Consider the following 16546-nt stretch of genomic DNA (forward strand, 5'->3'; position numbering starts at 1 on the left):
AAAGTGCTGGCGCAGGGAAAAACAGAGAGGGGAGTAACGATGAGTTACTGAGTAACTCATATGTCTGGACCACGGCCACACCCATACAGGAAAGATAGGAGAACTGACCATAGAGTTCCCCTCAGTCAACCCTGCAGACCGGTAAACAACTGGAACTTATTTCAGCCCATAAAAGCAGCACAGCTCATTCAGTAGTATATAACGTTTCCAATGTCCACTTTATATTATGGAACACAGGCGCTATGTGCTGTTCTGTGACAGAATCAACTCCAGACATAATGGATGTAAGGGCACTGTGACTTTATTGCACATTCAACCCACCTGACTGCAAACATTATATGAGCCCATGAAAACATAGATAGATCATCCCCCCTCACACACTTCCACAGCACTGCCATCTGTGTGTGTTTTCTTCCAGCAGAACTGCTGTCCCTCTTGCTCCCCAAACCCCTCCTCATGGTCCCCCAGCCCCATCTGGCTGAAGGGATCCCCCGAGAGGTCAAAGAAGCTGCTACCCAGGAAGGCCTGGTACTCATGGAGGTCATCCTCATCCTCTCCCCCCAGCTGGAAGCTCCAGGAGTCCCCCAGATCCTCCAGAAAGGGGTCCTCGTCCAGATTCAGGCCCTGGAACAGCTCCTCCAGGTTAAAGTAGAAGGAGCCCTGGCACCCTCCATCCCCAGCCCAGTCCCCTTTACCCCCATCCTCCCCCTCAGTCTGGAAGGCCTCATGGCCCATCTGGTCATACCGCCTCAGTTTCTCCTCGTTTGAGAGCACCTCGTACGCTTGAAGAGGAGAGAGGAGCACTCTGTTACCATAGAACTGGCAATTCTGAAGTCTCCCAGTCCATTCACTCACACAATTACCCAAAACACAATGCTACATTACCTGAGCTTAAAAAAGGTAGCCTATTCTGAAAGGTTAAAGTGGTGTTATAGTGGTCTGAGTGTGGTGCAGTATGAGACAAAACAACGTGCCTCTGTCTGCAGGTATTGGTTGCATCACACTCTTTGCAAAGAATGTCAGGTTTATCTTAAAATGAACAAGATATATTAGCACAGTACGATATATATATATATTCAGCTCTTACTGATCAAAGAGAGAAAAATTAAGTTGTGAGCCAAGGACCTTACCTTCAGCTATCTCCCTGAAAATCTTCTCTGCATTGGGACTTTTGTTCCTGTCTGGATGGTATGTCATGGCCAGTTTATGAAAGGCCTTCTTGACCTGCCTGTCAGTGGCAGACTGAGGAACACCCAGCACCTCATAGTAGTCTCTAGTAGTAGCCTCAGAGTCACAGGGCCACAGGAACACAACACACCACAAGGAGCCCAGCAGCAGCATCCCAGAGGAAAGATGTCGCATTGCCTATACCTGCTACAGTGAGGACATGAAGTCTTAAGAAAAACTATATTTTTCAAAGTAACATGCACATACAGTTAGTTAGTTCTTCTTCACTTTAACTCCAGTGGGAGTGGTGTCCCGCTCGTAATCACACAAACGCCAAGTTAAACGTACAAGCTACATGTCAGCATACCAATAGTGTACATAGGCATATGATGTCTTCAGGCAAAACATTATTAAAGTCTTACTGGATAGACAAGTACATTGAAATGAGAGAACTAAATGGAACAAGAACAAGAACAACAAAACACACACACTGCATAACGCTGTATAGGGGCATAAATTGTATACGTTGTAATGTATACTTACGAAAATGTTGGTGTCAAACTTGGCTAATCATCAAAATGTGGATTCTCTGCTAGCACTAGCTACATGGCTTGTTAATGTTTGCATTAGTAGTTAGTAAGCTAATCGCATGCCATGTCTAGAACATAAGCAGCAGCCACGATCGTGGTCGTGTTCAAAGTCGTCTCTGTCCTCGCAATTTTAAGAAGATTATTTGTGACAAACTACATACACACCAAAGTTCAGCTTGCACCTACTAAAAGGTTTTTGCAGCTATCAATTAGGCCTTTAAGGCTATAAAGCACCACTGCCCGCATGTTGTTCTTGCTTCCCAGCTGCACTGTAAATATCCCCGCCGCCCCCTTCTCCAGGCAGGTACAGGGTCACCTGTCCTGTCCTCCTGCAAGCCCCGTCGTGTCTGAATCACCCACCAGAGGGCGCTCTGTTGTCTTCATCAGCGCAGGCGTAGCACATCAGGTGTTGGTTATTGCTACAGTGTGGGCAGTATCAGAGGGAAAGAGAGAGGATGAGATCTAGTATGAGGGAGAAGGGGATACAGGAAATTAGTTTAAAGAGTATATTGAGTAGAACGTCATTAGATATAGTCTCAAATATTTTGTTATCTTTTTTAAGAGCAACGGGGCTGGCAGGGAGGATTTAGTTTCTCCCTGTCTCTGGCCCACACTCCAGTACAGTAGGTGGCGGTAATGCACAATAACGTTGAATGCCAACCGCTGATAAACCCCACTGAAGAAGAAGAAGTCTGGCGTTAGTTTTGTCAAAGATTTTTATAACTATAATCTCAATGTTCTATCTGTTGTTTTGTTGTCCTCAAATATTACCAGTAGATGGCACGAAAATCTACAGGACGACTTGTGAGAACATTTTGGATAAGTAGAGTTAGAAATTGTTCTTCTTCTCTGGTGGTTGTGCTTTGAGTCTTTGGAGGACCAACCACGAGTGTTCATCAACACAGCAAGGACAATAGTCAGCAAACCTTAGAGAATGTGTTGAGAAAACCCAAAGGAATTAATGTTACAAATGATACGTTAGCTGTCTCACATTCGTAACATAGAAATCCCATTAGCTGACATGGAAAGTAGACAATACACAGTTCCTTCTGCGTAAAAACTTCTCCTCAAGGCAGCATTTTGGTAAGTTCTTGATGGCTAATCATAGGTAGCTAGCAAACTAACGTTAGCTAGCTGTGTATCCAGACACCTTCAACACACTATAGCGGAATTCCTGTAGTTTGCTTGCACAATTGTATCATGATGTAACTTTGCATCTTGTAACTAGATAGCTACAATAATATAACAACCCGCCGTGGTTAGCTAGCTGAATAGCCATGGCTAGCTCGCCTTCGGCTAGCAAACGTTATGTCGCTGTAGCTAACGTTAGCTAACATGTTGTTTAGCTAACCAGCTAGCTAGCTAGGCTACTACCTCTCAAACAGCCAGAAATTGCTAGCTATAGCCAAGACATGTTTAATGGTCCCGGCCTTTGGTCTGTATAATTCAACTTTCCACTCACTTCTGTGTTTGTCCAATCAATGACTTCAGTAGCATTTGTTCTGGCTGATGCCATTGCCTATGTGTAGATTGATTTAGCTAACTAGCTTGATAACTGTTAGCAAGAATATATTTAACTTGATAACACAATCAACTTGACATGTATCTTTCAGATGCCTGGGTAGAGGATTGCATTGGTCCGAAGAGTGTTGGACTACTCATTATCAGGGAACCGATAAGGCTGTCAGAATAAGTAACTTGCACACACACATGAGTGCTGTGTTCCCCTCGCGCTGGGCCGAGCGCCATGCCTGACCGGGATAGCGCCTACCTGTCAGGTGGTTGCGGTGGGGTGGGTACTAGTGTGGGTGAGGAAGGGGTGCCGGGGTCTGGTTTAGGAGGGGGCACGGGAGAGGGCCGAGGGGGATCAGCGGGAGGCAGTGGCTCTGGTTCTGGTGCTATGGGTGGAGTAGGGGCCCTGGGAAATGGGAACAACTTTGGGGGAGGTGGAGCCGAGGGCCTGGGGTCAGGACCGGCCCCGGACGGAGTCTGCAGGGACTTTCTGAGGAACGTGTGTAAGAGGGGCAAACGCTGCCGCTTCAAACACCCAGACTTCAACGAGGTGCCGGACCTTGGGGTGCAGAAGAATGAGTTTGTCTTCTGCCACGACCACCAGAACAAGGAGTGCGTCCGCTCCAACTGTCGCTTCGTCCACGGCTCCAAGGAGGATGAGGACTACTATAAGAAGTCAGGGGAGCTGCCCCTCAGGCTGAGAGGGAAAGTGGCTGCAGGACTGGGCCTGTCCCCCATGGACCTCCCACACAGCCGAGGGGAGGTACCCATCTGCAGGGACTTCCTAAAGGGAGAGTGCCAGCGGGGCAACAAGTGCAAGTTCCGCCACGTCAAGAAGGACTATGAGTACGAGCAAGCCAGGGTGGGTGCCGGGGTCGTGATGGGCCCGGGGGCCAGTGGGATGGTGAACACAGGCGGGGGGGTAGGAGGGGTTGGGGCGGGTGCTTGCGGGGGCATGGCCGGACTGGTTGGGGGTGGAGGTGGGGGTAACATGATGGGGATGGGCTGTCCCAGCCTGGGAGGCTGCAGAGATCCAGGTATCTCAGGGGTGGGGGGAGTAGGGGTAGGCGGGATGGGGGGTTGCCTCTCCATGGGGGCCTCAGGACAGCGTCGTTTTGACAGGGGTCCTTGCTCGGTGTACGACTCCCTGTTTGAGAGTGGTCTGTTTGAGACTGGGCCCCTGGAGTCCCCTTTGGACCACACAATGCTGCAGCTGAAGAGACGCAGGCTGGAGGGGCTCCGGCTGGACGGGGGTGGAGGGGGGCACTATGAGCTGGGGATGCAGGCGGCCCTCCCGCCTCGGCCCCTTGAATACAGGTTTCTGGAGGAGGAGAATAACCTACTGAGGAGGAGAGTGGAGGAACTGAAGAAACAGGTCAGTGTAGCAGACAGGAGATGATAATCAATCCACACATAATCAACAACCACACCTAACAATACAATGAATCTATTATTAACCTTTTAACTCCTCAAACACCTTGTTAATCTCTTCTTCAGGTGTCAAACCTCATGGCCACCAACGAGGTGCTGCTGGAACAGAATGCCCAGTTCCGGAGCCAGACCAAGGTGTCTGTAATGACCCTGTCCTCCACCCCAGCCCCCTCTGAGCAGACCTTGGCTCCACCTGTGGGCGCGGTTAGCTCCTACAACCACAGCATCGCCCAGACCCATACCACCCTGAGCAGCGCCGGGCTGCAGCCTCGTACCGTCACCCTCACCCAGCAGGACCTAGTGGCCCCCACTGGTGCCCCTACAGTACCCCCATCCAACACCGCCCCACCCAGTGCTCCCCCGCCCCACCTCAACCCCGAGATCACCCCGCTCTCAGCCGCCCTTGCTCAGACCATCGCCCAGGGCATGGTGCCTCCCGTTTCCATGGCACCTGTGACTGTTTCCGTGGCACCGGTGGCTGTATCCATGGCGCAGCCTCTACCTTGCATCACTATAAGCCACGCCACCACCCCAATGGTATCCTACCCTATTGCCAGCCAGAGCATGAGGATCACCAACATACCTCACTGATGCACTCTCTGGCAAACTCTGTAGAACTCTCCCATGGAACTAGAGATGGGGATGGTATGCAGAATGCCATCTCTCAAGTTTTAATTGACCCACAGCAGCTGACTGACTCGAGGGGCGAAGTTGTGGGGGAACCCTAATGCCCACACGCCATAGGCAGAGAAAAGGCTAATGTTGATAGGATGACTCCGCCACACACACCCTGCTCTGTGGCAGCGTTACAAAGACAGGTGGTCCTCTGAGGTGACCTCTGACCTTGTTAAAGGTTGGTGTGGCAAAGGGACTTCTTCAAACACAGGCAGCAAAAAAACGACAAACTGAAAATATGTCAGTCATGGCGATATTCATAGTTCTTTCACACATTTGTTTATGGATTTTTCTTGTGTAACTTGTCATTTTGCAGTGCACACATTTTAATGAGAATAACAACCACAAGAAAATGGATGTATCCTGTTGTTTTATTACTAATGAATCAAGTTATCCGTAATGTTATTGTGTGAGGATAAGGTTATTGACTGATTGACACACCATCAGATAAATTTTTCAGTGCTTGATGTGTTGGTAACTTTGCCCTAGATTTAATGTTCAAGCCTAAACTCAGCTGAGAGCCTAAACTTAAACAAAGCTAAGTCAATCATGAAGGTAATAGGTAAGCTTGGAATAGAAACACCTTTAATAAACATGTTTTGGATAATTTTCCATATGTACTTGTCAACATTTTATGCAGTCAGATGAATGTGTGAACCGATGGCCTCGGGTAGATACTGAAAATAGTAACATACTGTAAAAGAAAATATATACACAGAGTACGAAACATTAAGAACACCTTCCTAATGTTGAGGTGCCCTCAGAACAGCCTCAATTCGCCGTGGCATGGACTCTACATGGTGTCAAGCGTTCCTCAGGCATGTTGATTCCAATGCTTCCCACGGTTGTGTCAAGTTGGCTGGATGCCCTTTGGGTAGTGGACCATTCTTGATACACACGAGATTCTGTTGAGTGTGAAAAAACCCAGCAGTGTTGCAGTTCTTGACACAAACCGGTGTGCCTGGCACCTACTACCATACCCCGTTTAAAGGCACTTAAATACTTTGTCTTTCCCATTCACCCTCTGAATGGCACACACACAATCCATGTATCAAGGATTAAAAATCCTTCTTTATCCTGTCTCCTCCCCTTCATCTACACCGAGTTAACAAGTGACATCAATAAGGGATCATAGCTTTCACCTGGTCAGTCTGTTGTGGAAAGAGCAGGTGTTCTTAATGTTTTGTACACTGTATATATCACTTGGGGGAAAAAGTATTTTGTGAACATCAAAGAATATGCACCACTACACTTATGGCATTAACTATCTTGGTTAGGAACAACACCATACTAAACCGTCTTTGGTAACACCCTTTTTAAACTAAACACAAGATAGGTTGGTGTTGACAATCCATCTTCAGGTAGGAAAATCCCTGTGGCTAGGATACGTTGTCATTGACAGCCCATATTGATCTCACAGGCTTTAGGGGAGATTGGAAAAGAATGCGCACTCTGCAAGTTTAAAATAAACAAGCACATGGGCTTTATTGTGAACGTATTTTCTGTCCTGTATTGACAATTGGATGTGTGTCATTTTTCCATAAAAATATAGATATACAGTGGCAAGAAAAAGTATGTGAACCCTTTGGAATTACCTGGATTTCTGCATGAATTGGTCATACAATTTGATCTGATCTTCATCTAAGTCACAACAATAGACAAACACAGTCTGCTTAAACTAATAACACAAATTATTGTATTTTTCTTGTCTATATTGAATACATCATTTAAACATTCACAGTGTAGGTTGGAAAAAGGAGTTTGCTATTCACAAGAAGCATTGCCTGATGTGAACCATGCCTCGAACAAAAGAGATCGCAGAAGACCGAAGATTAAGAATTGTTGACTTGCATAAAGCTGGAAAGGGTTACAAAAGTATCTCTAAAGCCTTGATGTTCATCAGTCCATGGTAAGAAAAATTGTCTATAAATGGAGAAAGTTCAGCACTGTTGCTATTCTCCCTAGGAGTGGCCGTCCTGCAAAGATGACTGCAAGAGCACAGCGCAGAATGCTCAATGAGGTTAAGAAGAATCCTAGAGTGTCAGCTAAAGACTTACAGAAATCTCTGGAACATGCGAACATCTCTGTTGACGAGTCTACGATACGTAAAACACTAAACAAGAATGGTGTTCATGGGAGGACACCACGGAAGAAGCCACTGCTGTCCAAAACAACATTGCTGCACGTCTGAAGTTCGCAAAAGAGCACCTGGATGTTCCACAGCGCTACTGGCAAAATATTCTGTGGACAGATCCAACTGAAGTTGAGTTGTTTGGAAGGAACACACAACACTATGTGTGGAGAAAAAACGGCACAGCACACCAACATCAAAACCTCATCCCAACTGTAAAGTATGGTGGAGGGAGCATCATGGTTTGGGGCTGCTTTGCTGCCTCAGGGCCTGGACAGCTTGCTATCATCGACGGAAAAATGAATTCCCAAGTTTATGAAGACATTTTGCAGGAGAATGTAAGGCTATCTGTCCGCCAAATTGAAGCTCAACAGAAGTTGGGTGATGCAACAGGACAACGACACAAAACACAGAAGTAAATCAACAACAGAATGGCTTCAACAGAAGAAAATACGCCTTCTGGAGTGGCCCAGTCAGAGTCCTGACCTCAACCTGATTGAGATGCTGTGGCATGACCTCGAGCAATTCACAGCAGACATCCCAAGAATATTGCTGAACTGAAACAGTTTTGTAAAGAGGAATGGTCCAAAATTCCTCCTGACCGTTGTGCAGGTCTGATCCGCAACTACAGAAAACGTTTGGTTGAGGTTATTGCTACCAAAGGAGGGTCAATCAGTTATTCAATCCAAGGGATCACATACTTTTTCCACCCTGCACTGTGAATGTTTACACAGTGTGTTCAATAAAGACATGTAAATGTATAATTGTTTGTGTTATTAGTTTAAGCAGGCTGTGTTTGTCTATTGTTGTGATTTAGATGAAGATCAGAAAATTATGACCAATTTATGCAGAAATCCAGGTAATTCCAAAGGCTTCACATACTTTTTCTTGCCACTGGACAGTCCATTCGGAAAGTATTCAGACCCCTTCACTTTTTCCACATTTTGTTACATTTACATTACATTTTTACATTTACGTCATTTAGCAGACGCTTTTATCCAGAGCGACTTACAAATAGGTGCATTCACCCTATAGCCAGTGGGATAACCACTTTACAATATCTTTTTTTTTCTTCTTTTTTTTTTTTTTAGGGGGGGGTAGAAGGATTACTTTATCCTATACCAGGTATTCCTTAAAGAGGTGGGGTTTCAAATCTCTCCGGAAGGTGGTGAGTGACTCCGCTGTCCTGGCGTCATGAGGGAGCTTGTTCCACCATTGGGGTGCCAGAGCAGCGAACAGTTTTGACTGGGCTGAGCGGGAACTATGCTTCCGCAGAGGAAGGGAGCCAGCAGGCCAGAGGTGGATGAACGCAATGCCCTCGTTTGGATGTAGGGACTGATCAGAGCCTGAAGGTACAGAGGTGCCGATCCCCTCACAGCTCCATAGGCAAGCACCATGGTCTTGTAACAGATGCGAGCTTCAACTGGAAGCCAGTGGAGTGTGCGGAGGAGCGGGGTGACGTGAGAGAACTTGGGAAGGTTGAACACCAGACGGGCTGCGGCATTCTGGATGAGTTGTAGGGGTTTAATGGCACAGGCAGGGAGCCCAGCCAACAGCGAGTTGCAGTAATCCAGACGGAGATGACAAGTGCCTGGATTAGGACCTGTGCCGCTTCCTGTGTAAGGCAGGGTCGCACTCTCCGAATGTTGTAGAGCATGAACCTGCAGGATCGGGTCACCGCCTTGATGTTAGCGGAGAACGACAGGGTGTTGTCCAGGGTCACGCCAAGGCTCTTCGCACTCTGGGAGGAGGACACAACGGAGTTGTCAACTGTGATGGTGAGATCATGAAACGGGCAGTCCTTCCCCGGGAGGAAGAGCAGCTCCGTCTTGCCAAGGTTCAGCTTGAGGTGGTGATCCGTCATCCATACTGATATGTCTGCCAGACATGCAGAGATGCGATTCGCCACCTGGTTATCAGAAGGGGGAAAGGAGAAGATTAGTTGTGTATTGTCAGCGTAGCAATGATAGGAGAGGCCATGTGAGGATATGACAGAGCCAAGTGACTTGGTGTATAGGGAGAATAGGAGAGGGCCTAGAACTGAGCCCTGGGTGACACCAGTGGTGAGAGCACGTGGTGCGGAGACAGCTTCTCGCCACGCCACTTGGTAGGAGCGACCGGTCAGGTAGGACGCGATCCAGGAGTGAGCCGCGCCGGAGATGCCCAGCTCGGAGAGGGTGGAGAGGAGGATCTGATGGTTCACAGTATCAAAGGCAGCAGACAGGTCTAGAAGGACAAGAGCAGAGGAGAGAGAGTTAGCTTTAGCAGTGCGGAGAGCCTCCGTGACACAGAGAAGAGCAGTCTCAGTTGAATGACCAGTCCTGAAACCTGACTGGTTTGGATCAAGAAGGTCATTCTGAGAGAGATAGCAAGAGAGTTGGCTAAAGACGGCACGCTCAATAGTTTTGGAAATAAAAGAAAGAAGGGATACTGGTCTGTAGTTGTTGACATCAGTGGGATCGAGTGTTGGTTTTTTGAGAAGGGGTGCAACTCTCGCTCTCTTGAAGACGGAAGGGACATAGCCAGCGGTCAAGGATGAGTTGATCAGCGAGGTGAGGTAGGGGAGAGGGTCACCGGAGATGGTCTGGAGAAGAGAGGAGGGGATGGGGTCAAGCGGGCAGGTTGTTGGGCGGCCTGCAGTCACAAGTCGCAAGATTTTATCTGGAAAGAGAGGGGAGAAAGAAGTCAAAGCATAGGGTAGGGCAGTGTGAGCAGGACCAGCAGTGTCATTAGACTTAACAAACGAGGATCGGATGTTGTCAACCTTCTTTTCAAAGTGGTTGACGAAGTCATCCACAGAGAGAGAGGAGGGGGGGGGGGATTCAGCAGGGAGGAGAATGTGGCAAAGAGCTTCCTAGGGTTAGAGGCAGATGCTTGGAATTTAGAGTGGTAGAAAGTGGCCTTAGCAGCAGAAACAGATGAAGAAAATGTAGAGAGGAGGGAGTGAAAAAATGCCAGGTCGGCAGGGAGTTTAGTTTTCTTCCATTTCCGCTCCGCTGCCCGGAGCTCTGTTCTGTGAGCTCGCAATGAGTCATCAAGCCACGGAGGTGGAGGGGGAGGACCGAGGCCGGCCGGGAGGATAGGGGACACAGAGAGTCAAAGGATGCAGAGAGGGAGGAGAGGAGGGTTGAGGAGGCAGAATCAGGAGATTGGAGGGAGAAGGATTGAGCAGAGGGAAGGGATGATAGGATGGAAGAGGAGAGAGTAGTGGGAGAGAGAGAGCGAAGGTTGCGGCGGCGCATTACCATCTGTGTAGGGGCAGAGTGAGTAGTGTTGGAGGAGAGCGAGAGAGAAAAGGATACAAAGTAGTGGTCGGAGACATGGAGGGGAGTTGCAGTGAGATTAGTAGAAGAGCAGCATCTAGTAAAGATGAGGTCAAGCGTATTGCCTGCCTTGTGAGTAGGGGGACGGTGAGAGGGTGAGGTCAAAAGAGGAGAGGAGTGGAAAGAAGGAGGCAGAGAGAAATGAGTCAAATGTAGACGTAGGAGGTTGAAATCCCCCAAAACTGTGAGGGGTGAGCCATCCTCAGGAAAGGAACTTATCAAGGCATCAAGCTCATTGATGAACTCTCCAAGGGAACCTGGAGGGCGATAGATGACAAGGATATTAAGCTTAAATGGGCTAGTGACTGTGACAGCATGGAATTCAAATGAGGAGATAGACAGATGGGTTAGGGGAAAAATTGAGAATGTCCACTTGGGAGAGATGAGGATTCCTGTGCCACCACCCCTCTGACCAGATGCTCTCGGGTATGCGAGAACACATGGTCAGACGAGGAGAGAGCAGTAGGAGTAGCAGTGTTTTCAGTGGTAATCCATGTTTCCGTCAGCGCCAGGAAGTCGAGGGACTGGAGGGTAGCATAGGCTGGGATGAAGTCAGCCTTGTTGGCAGCAGAACGGCAGTTCCAGAGGCTGCCTGAGACCTGGAACTCCAGGTGTGTGGTGCGTGCAGGGACCACCAGGTTAGAGAGGCAGCAGCCACGCGGTGTGAGGCGTTTGTGTAGCCTGTGCGGAGAGGAGAGAACAGGGATAGGCAGAGGCATAGTTGACAGGCTGTAGCAAATGGCTACAATAATGCAGAGGGAGATCGGAATGAAATGAACTAAACATCTGGGAAAGGAGAGAGTAAAAACCAAAACTCCCAAATATAACTCTCCCAACTTCACCTCAGAAACTATAATTGTTTCACTGAACCACCCCGAATAAAACTCTCCCAACTTCCACTTTAGAAATTAGAATTGTTGTGAACTACAGCGGTTCAATGTTTCAAGGAATAGACTCAACTTACTTTATTCAGCTAGCTAACTATGAAGCTATAGCTAACTAGCATGCTAGCATCCAATAACACACAGTTTAGCACCAATACTTGGTTACAACAAACTACCAATAGTGTGTTAACACACTAAACAGATAATTTGTGTCCGTGTCTAGTTCCTTTCATAACGCAGCAATAATTAAACATTGGCTAGCTAGCACAAATATATTGTTTTTAGCTGCTACAGTACAGCTAGCTGGTCGTGTTGGCTAGCTAGCAATGGCTGCTGTGTTGACTTTGTTTGAAAAACGGCGGCGCTGCGAACAAATGTAGCTGGCTAAAAGGATAATGTATTTAGTTGCTACCGTTGCTAATAGCTACTCGCCAGCTAGTCCAGGAGGTGAGTTAGCTAGCTAGCTAGCTTCGTGCTACACCCGGCACCGCCGAATACAATGCTAACCTACAATAACTACCCACAACAGGCCACGATGCCTACCTATAATACCTAATAATATACAGCCCACGATGCCTACCTATAATACCTAACTACAATCTAAATACATAGTTTAAGCCTTACTCGACAAAGCCCAAGCTATGTATAAAGCCAAACTTACCCGACGCCAGCTGTCTGGGTGGCAGACAAGACATTGGTCTTCTGCAATCAGTAGCTGTAATTAAGAACAGTAGCTACTAACTACCTAACGTTAATGCCTCGGATAATGAGGTTAGAAAAACAGCTGAATGGTAGGTAGCTAGCTGGCTTAATTACAGGTACTCTTAAGCGTGAAATAACATTGGAAACAACTATCCACAGTTGCTAAAAGTTACGAGTAGCTACCCGCTAGCTAGCTAGCTTTGTTGGTCCAGGTAGTGGGTTAGCTAGCCTCGTGCTTCGCCGGGCTCCGCCGAATACAATACTTACCTACAATAATTACCTACAATAACTACCTAAGTAAACTACCTGCAATACCTAACTACAATACCTACCTACAATCTAAATACATGGTTTAAGCTTTACTCAACACCATATAAGAAGCCAAGCTTACCTCCTGCTAGAGAAAACACAACCTCTCCCGACCACAACCTCTCCCGCGCATCACGTTATATCCTTCTAATTTTGATTAAATTAAAAACAAATCCTCATCAATCAGCACATAATACCCCATAATGAGAAAGTGAAAACAGGTTTTTAGAAAAGTTTGCTAATTTATTACAAATAAAAAAAACATAAGTACATACTGTAAGTATTCAGACCATTTGCTATGAGACTCGAAATTGAACTCCGGTGCATCCATTGATTTCCATTGATTTTTACAACCTGTGGTAAATTCAATTGATTAGACATGATTTGGAAAGGCACAAACCTGTCTAGATAAGGTCCCACAGTTGACAGTGCATGTCAGAACAAAAACCAAGCCATGAGGTCGACGGAATTGTCCGTAGAGCTCCGAGACAGGATTCTGGGGAAGGGTACCAAAAAATGTCTGCAACATTGAAGGTCCCCAAGAACACAGAACAAATTGTTTGCCAACTACACATCACTACTATCACCCCATTAACCCACGTGTCAAACTCATTCCACGGAGGGCCGAGTGTCTCCGGGTTTTCGCTCTTGTACTTGATTGAGGAATTAAGGTCGTAAGGAAATCCCCTCACCGTAGGTCTTTATTGAAAGGAGAAATATTGTCTCTCCCTTCTTGACTTTGCGCTGTTGTCTGTGCCCGATAATGTTTGTACCATGTTTTATGCTGCTACCATGTTGTGTTGCTACCATGTTGTTGTCATGTGATGTTGCTACCATGCTGTGTTATCATGTCTTTCTGCCATGCTATGTTGTTGTCTTAGGTCTCTCTTTATGTAGTGTTGTGGTGTCTCTCTTGTCTTGATGTGTGTTTTGTCCTATATTTTTAATCCCAGCCCCCGTCCCCGCAGGAGGCCTTTTGCCTTTTGGTAGGCATCATTGTAAATAAGAATTTGTTCTTAACTGACTTGCCTAGTTAAAAAAAGGTTCAATAAAAAATTAAAACCAGCAGACACTAGGCCCTCCATGGAATGAGTTTGACACCACTGCCCTAAACCTAAATTTAACACTTTAACCTAACTCCTAACCTTACCTTAATCCCTAGCCTAGCTAACGTTAGCGCTAGCCACCTAGCTAACATTAGTAACAACACAGTGTCCTCTGTAGCTCAATTGGTAGAGCATGGGGCTTGTAACGCCAGGGTAGTGGGTTCGATCCCCGGGACCACCCATGCGTAAAAATGTATGCACACATGACTGTAAGTCGCTTCGTCTGCTAAATGGCATATTATTATTATTATAACACATTTTTGCAAATTCATAATATATTGTAAGAATTGGTAACATACTGTACAAATAGCAATTCGTAACATATCATACGAATTAAAATCGTAACATATCATTCAAAATGGATGATAGACATCCACAAATTAATACATACCATACGAAATGTAATATAGCATTCTAAATAGAGCGTAAGCAATTTACGTGCAGAATAATACGAAATGCTTTGAGACCAGGTTGCAACCATTGCAGGCAGGCACACGCATTTAGGAATGAGTCAAATAATTCAACTGCGGATTTCTTTCTTCCTGCGCTGGGCGTGTTTCGGTTCTGCTAACGGCATTTGCTAGATTCTAAAACAGTTGTACATACTGAGTTGTACATTTGATAGTCTATGTTGGAAAGGAAGTTTTGAAGAACTTGCACTAGCTAGACTACTTTTTCTGTGAGAACCTGGATATAAGAAACGCCATGATGCAAAATCCGGACTCGGATCAGGGAGAATCCACCAAGAAAGCATCTGGATCGGCACATTCCGAGAATAATGCACCGAATAGCGAAGAAATGAAACCACAGGGTTTTGACGCTGTATCGGTTCTTTGGACATTTGGCAAGTGCCTAGGTGCCTTGCTGCCCGTGTACCTGGCAGGATACTACCGGGTTAGCACCAGTTTGTTGGTTTTCGGGCTCATGGTCTACACGGGATGGAGGTACTCGCGCGAGGCAAAAGAAGCTCGTCTGCGGTCCGCCATTCACCACTATGACAACGAGCAACAATATACATCCATGAAAATGTTCAAAAGTAAAAAGGATCTCCCTGCTTGGGTAAGAAAACTGTGTGATAACTGTCTGTCACTCACTTCAATAAGTTAACGTGGTTCACCAAGTGTTTCTGGTTTAAAGCCCCCCATCAGATGCCACGACACGACCTCCTCGATTCTATGGTCCTAGCCAGCCAGACTGTTCCAAAATCTTTACACACAATGCCACAATAGGCTATGCACACGCATGGTTACAGAAAATAGCCTATCGCTGGACCAAAGAGATCCTCTCTAATTTCTCCTAAACCATAGTTTGATATAAATGATAACTGCACTAATAGGAAATAAAATAATTTGGAACATGGGTAGAACAATATTATTATACAGTTACTACATCAACATGCCAAAATATCTGTCTCTAACTGCCCCTAATATTTGTGGGGCTGGTATACTGTATCCAAGCTACAGTAGCCTAGGCCATCATCCCCCATACAGCTGAGCTGAGTGAATAATTTATATTTCTTCCCAAAGGTCCCTGTTAGGTAATGCTTTGAAGCGTGCAGACCAAATTGATGCCTAGGTATAGATTTTAAAGGCCATTTGAGATGCATTGATTGAGGTGTGGTCTTTTGATGCTCTCTCTCTTTCTCACTCTGTGTTTCATTCTCTCTCTCTCTCTCTCAATCTCTCAATCTCTCTCTCCATATGTATGATTCCGCAGCTGCTTCTATATTAGGCAATTCTTGATATCTCTTCTCTGGGGACTAAGGAGGGAGTGAGTCAGAGAGAATGCATCTATTTCAGAATAAGAGATAAGGGGAAGAAACAAGCTATCCCAACTACTGGTCACAACATAACCTTTGGCAGAGAGTCTAGTCTGCTATGGGTGAAGAATGGTGTTTGAATTGTTTACACTATAAGATCGTTTTGTTTAGTGACTAAATGAGGCATTGAGATAGTGGTGTACTTCTTTCTCACCCACTTCCTGCCCTTTGGATGTTGACAGTTCCGTTTTCGCTGTAGCACAATTTACAACACACATCATCAGACAAACACACTGGGAAAAGCTAGTCAAGTCAGATTACACTTTATAGTGCATATGCAAATGACTAGACAACTGCTGTATTCATAAATCTGTTCTATCTGTGAATTATTTATATTCTAATTCCTTACAGGTCAACTTCCCAGATGTGGAGAAGGTGGAGTGGCTCAATAAGGTACTATTATATCACCCCCCCTACTTGACTTTCCGTCTGGCATCCTCTCCGCTTACAGATGGCTGCCCTTTAGAGAGGATAAAGAGAAACCCTATGTATCATTCTCCCATTAAACACACAGTAAACACACATGCCTATCTCTGTCTCTGTGAGCCAGCTGCGGTGTTGATAGACTGTGGGTGGGGTATGGTAGCTGTCTGAGAGACTAGCGCTGCTGCTGTTACGCTGCCATGTTACAGCACTCGCCACTGTGTCTAGGCAGCCACAGCTCTCTCTCCTCTCCTGCAGCAGAGAGCAGGCAGCTGGTCCAGAGCCAGGCCATTCTGTCAACCTTTCCATATTAGCGCTGTTTGACTCACAGGAAGGGGGAGGGGCCAGCCGAATCCCTCAAATCTAATCAAATGGCAATATTTGTCCTCTCTTCCAGCCCTGCAAAACCAGGATGTGTTGCTAAGAATAGACCTCCTCAGCCAAGACTGAAATTATTATGTTCGCTACAATGGG

The 16546-nt window shown here is 46.4% G+C and overlaps 3 protein-coding genes across 3 annotated transcripts in view; 2 read left to right on the top strand and 1 right to left on the bottom strand.

Annotated features, from left to right (window-relative positions):
• Positions 1-55: 55 nt before the first annotated feature.
• zgc:152986 (uncharacterized protein LOC101884054 homolog) lies at positions 56-2038 on the bottom strand. Its single transcript, XM_041891268.1, has 3 exons — positions 1711-2038; positions 1131-1374; positions 56-782 (listed from the first exon to the last, which is right to left on the bottom strand). The coding sequence occupies exons 2-3, from the start codon at positions 1360-1362 to the stop codon at positions 364-366; spliced, it is 651 nt and encodes a 216-aa protein (XP_041747202.1). The 5' UTR covers positions 1363-1374; positions 1711-2038; the 3' UTR covers positions 56-363.
• Positions 2039-2425: 387 nt separating this feature from the next.
• On the top strand, positions 2426-5991 carry LOC121578510 (zinc finger CCCH domain-containing protein 10-like). The gene is made up of 3 exons (XM_041892876.2): positions 2426-2840; positions 3371-4644; positions 4767-5991. Exons 2-3 carry the CDS (start codon positions 3505-3507, stop codon positions 5289-5291), a joined length of 1665 nt encoding a protein of 554 aa, XP_041748810.2. The 5' UTR covers positions 2426-2840; positions 3371-3504; the 3' UTR covers positions 5292-5991.
• An 8359-nt stretch (positions 5992-14350) lies between these two features.
• The window catches only part of LOC121578755 (extended synaptotagmin-1-like), a gene marked incomplete at its 3' end in the record, with an annotated part of 57055 nt that continues 54859 nt past the window's right edge, over positions 14351-16546 (top strand). The window contains exons 1-2 of the mRNA XM_045217271.1: positions 14351-14889; positions 16001-16042. Of these exons, the coding sequence (XP_045073206.1) occupies positions 14536-14889; positions 16001-16042 (396 nt within the window). The remainder of the gene's footprint in view (positions 14890-16000; positions 16043-16546) is intronic.

This window comes from Coregonus clupeaformis, unplaced genomic scaffold, assembly GCF_020615455.1.
Source record: "Coregonus clupeaformis isolate EN_2021a unplaced genomic scaffold, ASM2061545v1 scaf0988, whole genome shotgun sequence".
Lineage (NCBI taxonomy): Eukaryota > Metazoa > Chordata > Actinopteri > Salmoniformes > Salmonidae > Coregonus > Coregonus clupeaformis.